Source organism: Chanos chanos, chromosome 3 (genome assembly GCF_902362185.1).
Source record: "Chanos chanos chromosome 3, fChaCha1.1, whole genome shotgun sequence".
NCBI lineage: Eukaryota > Metazoa > Chordata > Actinopteri > Gonorynchiformes > Chanidae > Chanos > Chanos chanos.
Window position 1 is genome coordinate 49,172,776 of NC_044497.1, and position 12,883 is coordinate 49,185,658.

Below are 12,883 nucleotides of genomic sequence, written 5' to 3' on the forward strand. Positions count from 1 at the left end.
TTACACACAAGCAGGGCCGTACCACTAGGGGATGGCTAATGTGTGTGTGTGTGTGTGTGTGTGTGTGTGGGTGCGCGCGTGCGTGCGTGTTTATATGCATTAGAGGGATCGGAGAGAGGTGATAGTTCTTGACTGTCTGTTGGCTGGGAGCGTGTGCAGGTATGACTATGTGTGTGTCGTGACTGTTTCAGTGAAAGATGATTATCTGCATTTGTGTGTGGGTATGCATTCTTTTTATTTTTTCTACCATTGCAATTAGCAGGTAGTCCCATTTATTTGGTGACAAAATCTATTGGCAGGAAAATGTACAGGTCAGTATCAGTGAACTGAATCTGTTCATCAACCCGAATCATCTGGTGTTATTTCCCATTTGTTCTGTGGCTGAATTTTTCCTAACATCTCTGTGGATATAGCACAATGCCCACCTCACACAAACAACACTTTTAATGTGGAATTTTGCACAGTATGGTTTATGTCTAAGGTGGGAGACTTGTTTTAATTATAAAGATTTTATTTTCAAGTAGCCCAGAAGCACATTAGCCACAGCGATGACTGTCACAACAAATCGACTAGCGCTTGCTTACTTTTCTGTAAATTAAATAGTGAATAAATAAGTAAATAAAAAGTACTCACCATCTGCTCATCATCCCTTATTACCCTTTTTAACACAGAAAAGTTTGTACACAAAGCTAGTGGGTTGCTGAGGGGGTGAACTGTTAATTAGTGGTTTAAAAAAATAAAAAATAGACAAACAAACAGGGTGCTGAAGCTTGTTAAATGTGTGGCCTGTCAACTGGGCATAGTGTCAAACAACAGAACCTAATTGGACAGCTGTCCCCTCCAAAGAAACCAGGAAAGAGGAGACAAACTGTTATGATTCTTAAATAATGACCTGATCTGATTGGTGTGTGTGTGTGTGTGTGTGTGTGTGTGTGTGTGTGTGCGTGTGTGTGTGTGTGTGTGTGTGTGTGCACATGTGTGTACATGTGTGTGTGAGAGAGAGAGAGAGAGAGAAGGAGAGAGAGAGAATGTGTGTGTGTGTGTGTGTGTGTGTGTCTATTATTAACTTGGCGTTTAAAAATGCTGGCGGGCAGTTGTCATGGTAGAGGGAACAGTATGTCAGACTGTAAGCCGTTGAGATGACAGTGTGTGAGTCTCAACCCGTAATGCTCTCATCTTTAATTCTCTCTGTCATTCTGGTCGCGACAGCGCAACTCCAGAGCCAACCATGTCTAAACTCTCCATCCATGCACCACTGAAACACTCCAAGCCACAATGGCAGCTGCATTGATCGGCTGCAGCACATCCAAAAACCTCTCCAATCTGTCACGCCGCTCTCCTCAGACCACTTCAAAACAGTACCATCGACTTGGAGATTCCCTGTACTCCTGTCCATGATCAATCCTACTCTTCCCTCAGCCAATGTTTTGATCTCAGACTGTACATTTGTGTTAGCAGGGCATCATTTAGCTTATGGATTAGCACTGCAGGCTCTATGTATACATTAACAGTAGTTGCTGTTAGATATTTATCCATTTCCCTCCTGATAGCATTGACATTAGCATTGCAATCTAATGATATCTGAATATTTGCAGAACCGGCCTCAGTGCTTCAGTCTATGTTATTCTATTTATCTTCGTTAGCTGCTGATTTAAAGGGTCAGTTTTTATGCTAGCACACTGATTTAGAGGTATTTGTCTACATGGCCAACGCTGGACTGAATGCTATGATGTTTCTATGGTAGAGTGTATGTGTTCCCTTATGGTAGAGTGCTGTATATTTAACCTTTTAGTGTGCGTGTGTTCAGCTTATTTCCCCTGTGAAGATCAACACAGTTATTACAAGAAATCATTTGTGCTTTGTCTGAATATGGCCTGTGAGAGGGTCGTATTTATTTATTTATTTATTTATTTGAACCCCTATTGTTAATGCTGTTGATCAATGCTGTTACTGATCAATCAATGTAATCATCATCACGGGCGCTGCTAGAAATTTTGGGCCCTATGAAAGAATATAATATTGGGGCCCCCAAACCTTAATGGTGTTATCAATAGTGTTCTGTGAGGGCCCTCTGTCAGTGCTGGGCCCTTGGAATCGTCCTGTCCCCACCTCCATCTCCACCCCCTCACCCTGTTCATAACTCACCTGTCGTACAGCTTGATATACTAAATACAGTGTTATGTAGTTTCTATATCCTTTTACAGTAACTCAGATTTTGCAATATTGGTTCATACAGGAGGAGGAAACGTAATAAAGGTCAGCTAGAAGACACTGCAATACTGTAATTCACAACTATTCACTCTCTCTCTCTCTCTCTCGCTCTCGCTCTCTGTAGTGCCCCATCAGATGAGGGAAATGAAATTCTACTGAGCCCAGAGGTCACTTATGGCCCACCAGGACTTGATCTTTCCTGCCCTGTCGCCATGACAATAGCCCACTGTGCGGACGTGAGCACTGAGGACTGGAGCATACGGCTGAAGAGACAGATGCAGGAGAACATGTGGGAGGTAAGATTATGCAGGCCATACGTAAGGTTTTCATAGGAACTACATAAGACATAAAGGTTCACGTAAGCCTGTCCTAAGAGCTATAGAAGTGCACACAAAATGTGAGCTTCTCCATGGCAATGACCTTTTAGGTGAGCAGCGTATGAGTCTTTCATACAGAGCTATTGTGAGACGTGACTTTCTGAACCAAAAGATGCTAAATTTAATTCTTTTACTCACCTGACATTTAATAATCTTTTTCCAGTAGTTCTGAACTAACAGAGAACTGATTGTTAAACACGTTGTGTTTGATTTCCCTCCTCGTTATTTTTGTGAATTTCGAGCTCTCTTTTCAAGGAAACTATAAATTCAGTTTATTTCCCCTTTATCTTCTAACAAGAATTTCGCTCAGGGAGCTGCATTCAAGACTAACCAAGGAAAAAAAAAAAACCCTCAGTATACTCTCTGCCTTTTATCCCTTTATGTAAGAGACAAATTTTCACAGCTCTCTCATGTTGAACTAACCTCATCAGAGTTGGGGAAGGGCCTCATTGAAGTAAAGTGACCCTGGAGATGTGCCTCCATTGTGCTAGTGTGTCTGTAAAAATCTCCCAGTCTTACCGTTCACACAGGAGCTGACATTTACACAGAATATAATCATGCAAATGTAGCAGAGAGTTAGCCCAGGTAAGGGCAGTGACCAAGGCAAACCTCTCTCCCGGATCCTCAACCGAAGTGTGCTTGCTGCTAGGATCGTTAAGCTTTTAGCTTGGGAGTCTGACTCTTCGCCCTAAGGTTGGGGGTTTTCAGTCTGGCTTGAGGCAAGTCTGTTACACAAAGACACCTCAAAACAAAAGCCCACCAACCCTTGGCACTACCCATAATCCCCCTCCCTCTCCATGGGTCCGTGTATAAATGTGTCGGAAACACATAGGTGAAACTAGCGCATGAGTGTGTGTGCTGTCCCTGATTTTAGCACTGAGAAAATGACGCACTGCCCTTTGCAAATTGCTTCAGAAATAATGAGCTTTTCTCTCTCAGGCACAATACGAAGCCAGGCTTGAACGATAGAAAGTGGTGACATTACTGGGGTTGAAATATGTCTTTTTCCACTTAGTTTTTTTTTTTTTTTTGTCTTTCGTTTTATCTGACTCTCCCTGTTCAGGGTCTAACAGGCATGCTGGGACAGAGAGACAGAGAGAAAGAAAGAGAGCTCAGTTCACTAATGGCCTTAGCTGCTATGGGGTGCATGTTATGCCGCTTAGTTGCAACTGGATATTGGCTGTACCAGTCCTATTCACAGCAATTTACAAGTCCACATCTATGCTGGAGGTCGCACACCTGCAGATTGGCACAAGGGCGTAACGGCATCATATTCAGGATTCAAATACATAACCCTCTGGTCACCAAACTGATTTCAACAGTACTGCTCTACCCCTTCCAGACAAGCTCCGGTTTTGGATGACCTGTGTTGGACATGCTCTAGCTATGTGTCTTTTTTTCTACAGGAAGTAATGGCAGTGGAGGAGGAGAGCACGTCCTGTTATTGCCTGTTGGAGTCTCAGTGCTGCCACCTGTTGGTTGACCGGCCTGGGCGCTATGCCCTCGTGGGCGAACCATTGACCCAATCAGCAGGCAAAAGAATCAGACTGGCAGTTTTTGGCAGCATGGAAGCCAACACACTCAACTACAGCCTCAGAGTCTACTGCGTGGATGACACACCCCATGCATTTCAGGTGTGTGAGCTTGAATCCATATTTTCTCTCTCTTTCTCCCTCTCTCTCTCTCTCTCTCTCTCTCTCTCCTCTCTCTCTCTCTCTCTTTCTCTCTCTCTCTCTCTCCCTCTCTTTCACTTTCTCTGTGTGTGCATATGTATTTATAGGTATGTATGTGTATATGTAGGCAATCTGAGAGGTGTTTTGGCAGCAATCTGTCCTGGGAAAAGTATTTTAGTAGTAAAAAGGTAAAAGTGCAAATATTAGTGTTTATGAACATCTGAGTGTGAGATTCATTAGATTCCCCAAGGTGGTTTTTGCTTTTTCCCACTAAAACACTCTTGGCTTTGGTGTCATATAGCTTTTTATAGTCTTCAACTAGATTTTTAACAAAATGATCAGCCCACTTTTCACGACTATGCATGCTGAGAATGACCCAATCACTGTAACATTACTGGAGATCCAGAACAAACTAGAATTTTGAAGCACATGTCCAAGCAAATGAAAATGTTTAGTGACCGTTGTGGAACACTTTGCTAGGTTACTGGGTTAGCTTTAAGGGAGCTTACTTCCAAGAGCTTCTTAGAAATTTTAGGTGGAGGCCTTGGACGATAACAATACACTCATTTGCACAAATTGCACTTGATGGTAATTCTTTTTTTTATCGTTCACTTGAAATGTGAAATGGATGATTATATGGTAAGGAATAAAACATAATTTTACACTTGGTTTACGCATCCATCCTATGCTCTGACGTCTTGGTCTTCGACCGCAGCGTTGTGCAACTTTGTCTGACTCGGTAACATTGTATCTCAGTGATTTTACATAATACAAAAAAATATGTAATAGTAATAAACATTTGAAAACTTATCGGGTCATCCTTAAAAATGTAACTGCACCCACTCAGTGGGTGTGTGCGTGTTTGTGTGTGTGTGTGTGTGTGTGTGTGACGGTGCACATATGTTTGCATCTGTGTGTGTTTTGTTTTTTTGTCATTTGGTTTGCCTTGTCCACAAATCCCCTTTGTGTTTTCATGTTCCAGTCAGTTAGCAAGATCTGTCTGTCTGTCTGTCTCTCTCTCTCTCTCTCTCACTCACACACACACACACACACAAACACACACACATCCAAACCCCCACAATCACACTGTGACTACCCATGGCTGATGCCTGACAGACAAAAACGGGCCTTTAATTACAAAGACAATATGAGCCACAAGCGCATTTTCTCCTTCTTCCTGTTTGGCTTAATTGAATATTTTCCAAGCGCTAATTAAACGTGATTTACATTCCATTAAGCATGATGTCTAGCTGGGCAGACAGCCCTTTAGGGGACTACTCACCTACAGGCACCCCACATACACACACGTATGCACACACACACACGCGCGCACGCACACACACACACACACACATACCCTCAAACAAATGCTGATTCAATTTCAGTTACCTGCCATATGTATATTCCCTTTCAATACAACAATATTCTCTACTGCAGACAATTACTCACTGTCTAGAACAGTCTGTGCATAGACAGAAAAGTAACGATCTGGTATACACATGTACATACTCAGAGACACACACATAAATCATATACATGCCCTTTTGTACTTGCAGTGTGTGTGTGTGTATGTGTGTGCGCGCGCGCGTGTGTGTGTGAGTGTGTGTGTGTGTGTGTGTGTCTGTCTCCGTGTCTGTGTCTGTGTGTGTCTGTGTGTTTGTGTGTGTGTGTGTGTCTGTCTCCGTGTCTGTGCCTGTGTGTGTGTGTGTCAGTGTCAACAGAGAAGTGACAGCTCTTCACTGTCTACATAACAACAATCTGAGACAGGGAAAGCATCTGAAAGGACATAGATTGCATTTGGTTCCCACTGAACTGCTCTCTGTCACTTTGTTTATTCGTTCTTTTATTCACTCGTTTTCTTTTGTGTCTTTTTTTTTTTTTCTTTTTTGCACTGCGCTTCAGACAACAATTGAATGCAGTGTGTGAGCGCACAGAGGCCGAATCGATGGGCAGTGATCAGAGTCGGCACCCATTTCCCCCTTTCTTTCCTTTGTGATTGAGCTGAGGGCAGGAGAAGAAATGCCTAATGCTTATAACATTCCCTTACCTCTTACAACAATGCCTGCAGATGAGACGCAAAGAGTCTGCGCTTTTCATAGCCACAAACTCCCATTCACCACATGCCTCCCATCTCTCTCTCTTTCTCTGTCTGTCTCTCTCTCTCTCTCTCTCTCTCTCTCTCTTCTCTGTTCCTCTGTGTCTCTGCCTTTGCTTTCACCTCTGTCTCTGTCTGTCTCTCTCTCTCCATTTCTGTCTCTCTTCTGTACTCCTCTGTGTCTCTGCCTTTGCCTTCGCCTCCGTCTCTCTCCCTCTGTCTATCTGTCTTTCTTTCCCACCCTGTCTTTATATGTGTGTGTGTGTGTGTGTGTTCAGAGTTTGTTCAGGGAGAGGCAAAATGTTGTTGCTGATATCAATACATTCAGCTGAAACAGGGCCTGAAAGTATAGCGTCTCCTGACTTATTTGCTGTTTGTAGCCAGAATTTAGTTTTTATTTATGTTTTCTTTGTACTTCTCACATTGCCTGTGGTGTTGTTGTAATTCCATTCTTGTCAGTAAAAATGCTATCCATGCATTTCTTTGACCTATTTGGGATTGGAGATGGGGAACATCAGACTCCTGTGTGGATTTTTAATCACTTCAGACTTCTCTTGCTCAGGCTCCCAAGATTAAAGGTTCAACAAGATTGAGGGAAAAGCCCCTCTTCAGAGAGAGAGAGAGAGAGAGAGAAAGGGATAGAGGGAGAGAAGGAGAGAGTGAGTGGGGGAAAGAGAAAGAAAGAGAGGGAGAGAGAGAGAGAAAGAGACAGAGAGACATAGAGGGAGAAAGGGAAAAAGAAAGAAAGAGAGAGAGAGAGAGAGAGAGAGAGAGAAAGAGATCTACAACAATGCCTCAAAATGTGATCGCTTGAGTGTCATGCTGTTAGCAGCATATTATGCATTATCTGCCTCTCAGTGAAAAGTGTTTGCATGTTCTTTGTTTTTTTTTTTTTTGTCTTTTTTGTTTTTTTATTGTGCCATGTGTTAGTGTTTGCCAACTTCACTATGCATGAGTGTGATTTCTGTGTACAGTCATGTATGTGTTTTCTTTGTTAGCAACAACGTCTTTTCTTTGTTAGTGTGTGTGTGTGTTTGTGTGTGTGTGTGTGTGTGTGTGTGTGTGCACGTGTGTGCGCATGTGTTTAGCCCAGAGCTGGGTTTTTTTTTTTCAGTTCATTCTAAAAAAATTTTAACAGCGCAAACATAGCTCATGAGCAACTGCCAACGCAGTTAACAGCACTGATATATTTTAAACCTAACCGTAAAAAAAAAAAAACTAACTGAAGAATAGTAAGCAGTGATGTTTGTCTCTGTAGGAGGTTGTGTCTCTGGAGCGTGGCAAAGGGGGACGTCTCCTGGAAGAGCCGAAGACCCTGCTGTTTAGGGGAAACACTTTCAGCCTGCAGTTGTCCATTCAGGACATCCCACAGTTCCTCTGGAGCATCAAACCCTTCACCACCTGCCAGGTACAGCCTGGATTCCTCATGAATTTTCATGTGGGAGTTTGTTAATATGCATGCATATTAATCTCTTTATTAATGAGATGCAGTTTGTCAGATCCTGTGCTCATTTGAGTGAAAGCATGAATATGAAAACATTGGCGGTTTCTGTCTTTCTTTTCCCTCCATCCCTGTGGCCCTTGGAAGGTATTCAGTCTTTCTCCTTCTCTTTCTCCTGTTGCAGTCTTAAGCGTTCTTTGACATCATTGTGTGTACTTCAGAGCTGTAGCATAAATTAATGCAACATATGTTAATGCGCAGTACTGGCTTTTAAGAGCATAACAGATACTAGAAAGAGATTCTTTGTTCCTCAGTGGCTGAATGTTTTGAGATACCCTACAGTTCAACACTTCAAACCATTTACTCACAATAATGTGACGTGACATATTGGAAACTTTTTACTGTTTATGTAACGCAGAAAAAAAAAAAAAAGACGTTCAATTTCAGAACACTGTAATTCTCTCAGTACATTCACACAGAGATACAGAGATGTATTTTTGCTGCTTTTATGTTGAGTATAATGCATGGAGTCAGGTATAAGCATTTCTGGCTTAAATGCAGTGCAGTGAGTCACATAACTCCACTTGAATCGTCTCAGAGAAAAATGGCCTCCGGGAAAGTGTCCATCCCATTGATTTGACACACCATATTGGAGTCAGTGCTGAGCATCAAAATTCTGCTCATTCTGATCCCCAGAATCCTTCAGGAGCTCGAAAAGGCTTTTTTTTTTTTTTTGACAAAGTGCCCCTGACTACGGAATATTTCAAAATCAGATTTTGGCTTTAATCAGTAAGCGCCATAAGTATGTCAGCACAAACAGACAGGTCACATCAAAGCTCTGATACCAGACCTTAAACTGGTGAATCAAAATTGGTCTTCCAAACACGAAGCACTCAGAAAATTAATTATAACCTACAGCCATGCTTTATCTGGGCTGCAGCCTCGTCCCAGTCATGTTAAGCAGCGTTGGGCTATGTAACGTAAAGCCCAGCAGTGACATGACTGGCTATAGGACTGGAATAACCACACAGTCTGTAGGGATGGACTTCATATAGTAGAAAACCCTAATACAGATACATGTACGCCAAGTAGGCTGTAATTCACTTTGTCTCTCAACAATTTTCTCTCTCTCTATCTCTCTCTCCCTCCCTCTCTCTCTCTCTCTGTCTTTCTCTCCCCTCTCTTTTACTCTCTTTCTCTTTCTGTCTCTCTGTAGGAGTTCTCTTTCTCTCAGGTGTGGTGCAGTAACCAGACTCCTCTGCAGTGTGCCTTCTCTCTGGAGCGCTACAGCCCAGCAACCAATCAGCTCTCTTGCAAGATCAGCGTGCGGCAGGTCAAAGGTCATGAGCAGATCCTGCAGATCTACACTACCGTCGGTGAGGTGCGGATACAGATATGCATGAAATGAAACAGCCTTTGTAATATACAAACGTGCCTTAATGCATTCAGAAGAAAAGTTGGTTACAGCGATATGTAGAGAATACTGATACTGCGCTACTCAGTTACAGCGAACGACACAACACACAAACAATATATTTTTACACAAGAAACTACACACACACACACACACACACACAGACACACACAGACACACACACAGACACACACACTTGCAGAGAGACCCACGCTCCCACACTGAATCTTACACCCTGGTGATTTAGCCTGTGTCCTTCGGATTTTACGCTAGGCCCAGTGTTTCACACGGACCGTGAATGTTTATGTGTTGTAGCCATTTTAAGGTGGGGGGACAAGTAATTTATTCTTTTAATTTAACTCCGCTCTGCCTTTGTTTTTTTTTTTTGTTTTTTTTTTCAGAATGAAAAAGACACTGTTCCGTTTTTCACCCAGTCGGACTGTACCATCACTTCTCAGATGGGGTCCAAAGCCTTTAAAATCCCCCTCTCCATTCGGCAAAGGATCTGCGCCACTTTTGACACAGCCAACACCAAGGGCAAAGACTGGCAGCTCTTAGCACAGAAACTGCATATTGACAGGTGAGACATTTACTGTACATAACACTACACGCACGTATATGGAATGACACGTGTATTCTCACACGTGTGATACGTGGGATTACTGATGCACACACTCGCAAATACAAACACACACCCACATATACACACAGGCAAAACAGTGTGTAAGTGTAAGCACATATGTACAAGTCCTTATTTTCAGAAAAAACATATGCCTACCCTCATACAGTAAACATCCAAACACTCTGGGGGCAAGAGACATTTCCATCTCTTTAATGAGATTCCACCATCACTGATATGGTACCAGCAGCTCCCATTTTCAAGACACACTCTACAGATTTAATTATAGATGTGAGAAGAAAAAACACACACATTTCTCCATACACATTTAACACACATGCAACTATCCCACGCTGGTTCAGACACACATGTAAACACTAACACACCCCAGAAGTGTTAATGTGTCTATCTATCTGTGTGTGTGTGTGTGTGTGTGTGTGTGTGTGTGTGCACGTGTGTCTGTACGTGTCTGTGTGTGTCTGTGTCTGCGTGTGAGAAAGAGAGAGAGAGAGAGACTGGCTGGGATAGCAGTCTCAGGCTGGTGGCTGTACAGCCCCAGGCATTGAACATTCATTCAAATCCTCCCTTCATTAAACAGCTTTACCACTCTCTCTTCCCCAACACTAAAACATCCTGGGATTTCTGCCAGACCCTCATTTGTGGAGTATTCCAAGATGTTGCAGTTCAGTAACTGTTGATTTTTGGACTCCATCAAGAAAAAGGAATAGTCGATAAGCAAATTGGTCTTTTCTGTTCTCTTTTCTTTGTGACTGGAATATCAGAAATATTTCACATTTACTTTGTGGCAGCATGTTATTGCTTCAAAGTTTTTGGATTATCATTCTGGTAATCTCTTAGTGTATGCTGAAGACATATGTCACAGTTAAAATTGCATATGAAATGTAACGTGTTTTACATCAAAACATAAGAGCGGGTTCAGAATCAAAGGCATTGGTCGTTTGAATATGAAATTGACAGAGGATTAAGAAGCTTTTTCTAGCCAGTCAGAGCCTTAGGCAGAGTGTAATGAGAATGTCTTTTCCTTGTTAAGCGGATATCTGCATTTACTTCCCATTACATTTTTTTTCTTTTTTTTTTTGCATCTATAGTAAACAGTGAAGAGGGCAATGTTCTGAAAAACTGCTTTAGTGCAGCTAAGATTATGAAACAGTGCCCCCTGCAGGATGCAAACACACTAAGCAACTGTACTGTAAGAATGCAGTCAATAAGAACATAGTGGTGACAATTGGCTCTACACTGTGTCTGTAATAATAATAATAATAATAATAATAATAATAATAATAATAATGATGTAGCACAAGCCAGTAGCACAAGCCGGTGACCATCATCAAAGCAATATTATTTGGAAGCGGTTACAGAAGTTGGCAAGAACCTGGATCTCCCAGAGGACTGATAGGAATTCAGATCCAGAAGAACAACAACTGACCCAAGGAAGAACTGTGAGGAAAATATTAATAATAATATTACTAATAATAATAATGATTAGAAGAAGAGGAAGAAGAAGAATACATTGAGCACAGGAATTCATAATTAGTAATATCATGCTGAATCTGGTACTGTACACATAAGACACCAAAACAGAATTGCAATAATATGGTCTGTGTAGTGCACTACTCACTGTGTTTATCAAACATGCAAAATGCTTTCTGGAGTTCACATGTCATAATACCTTATAAAAAAAGTGTGTGTATGTCACAATTTTCTTAGAAATGTTTTAAAACAGTATGATATCTTTGCTCTTCTTTAAAAAGAAGAAGAAGATGAAGATGAAGATGATGAAGACGAATTCATAAGGACACTAATCCATAAGGAAAGATAAATAAATAAATATACTACAGTTCTCATAGAACCAATTTGGACGTACCATCATTTTTGGCCCATTATTTTGGGTTCTTGCTAACTAGACTAATTTATGGGTTACTTATATTACCTACATTACCGAATTGCGTGTTAGGAATTCAACTGGTAAAAGAGTGATCAAGGCAGTTGGAAATCACGTACCATATACTTTTCTACATCCCAGGTTAAAATAGGTGTCACCTTGGCTAGAACTGTGAAATGGGAACATGTTTGACTGTGTGATTCAGTATGTGGCCTGTGAAAGTGAGATCACAATCCAAAATGACACACAGGATTCTCACCTTTATTTGTATCACACCACCCAGCCTGGAGTGCAAGTTCTCTCAAAAAAATAAATAAATAAATAAACTGGACTCTCTCTAAGATACAGTTCAAACACTTGAAATTATTAATGTCGTTTTAAACAATCCTCTTCAGAGTTCTGTCTCATAAAAGTTGAGCTAGAAAACCGTTTTGTAATTGCCAAATATCAAACTATCCGGGTTGTACTGGGGTTTAAAAACATCAATATTGAACAGGCAAAGGAAAACATTTTCTTGAGATGGAATTCTACAATATCAAACTCAGATAAATATTGAAATGTTTATTTTAAACAGCCCGGTGGGGATCGAGTATAGGTAGCAGGTTGAGGATTTAAGTTGAAGAACATTTTTTAATAGTCTATCTGTTTATTCAGGAATATGAATCCAAACTTGCAAAGGGAGGATTTGCTAGTGGATATAAGGCATCTTCATTATGCATCCTCAAATATTTGTGGAGGATACTACTTATCCTCAGAATATAAAACAAATTTGTTACATTTGGAGGCAGATGGCTGACAATGGCTAAAGCCACAGGATTATGAAGACCAAATGTTAAAAAAAAACAAAAAAAAAAAGTATGTTTGGGCTTTTTCTGCTCCCAGCGGTGAGATTAGACAAATGGGATTGCCTTTCTCTATGGCTTTAACGTAGTTCATTATACTTTCTTTTAATGCCTCATCTGAAGTTTGATTTGTTTTGGGTTTTCTTCCCCCAATTTGCCTTTGCAATAGCCTTTTTTTCAGCTGAAGAATAATGGGAGTTTTCCAGAGTATTGTTTGGGCTTGGAATCCTTTTAAAAATTTCATGGGGGCTACAATAATGAGCCACATTCAGTTATTAAAATTATCCATAAGATCACATACTGAACAG

The 12,883-nt window shown here is 41.2% G+C and overlaps 1 protein-coding gene across 1 annotated transcript in view; it reads left to right on the forward strand.

The window, feature by feature from the left end:
- The window catches only part of unc5da (unc-5 netrin receptor Da), a 65,529-nt gene that overhangs the window by 49,630 nt on the left and 3,016 nt on the right, over nt 1-12,883 (forward strand). Inside the window, exons 12-16 of the mRNA XM_030767975.1 lie at nt 2,336-2,507; nt 3,995-4,222; nt 7,615-7,764; nt 9,014-9,178; nt 9,613-9,791. Of these exons, the coding sequence (XP_030623835.1) occupies nt 2,336-2,507; nt 3,995-4,222; nt 7,615-7,764; nt 9,014-9,178; nt 9,613-9,791 (894 nt within the window). The remainder of the gene's footprint in view (nt 1-2,335; nt 2,508-3,994; nt 4,223-7,614; nt 7,765-9,013; nt 9,179-9,612; nt 9,792-12,883) is intronic.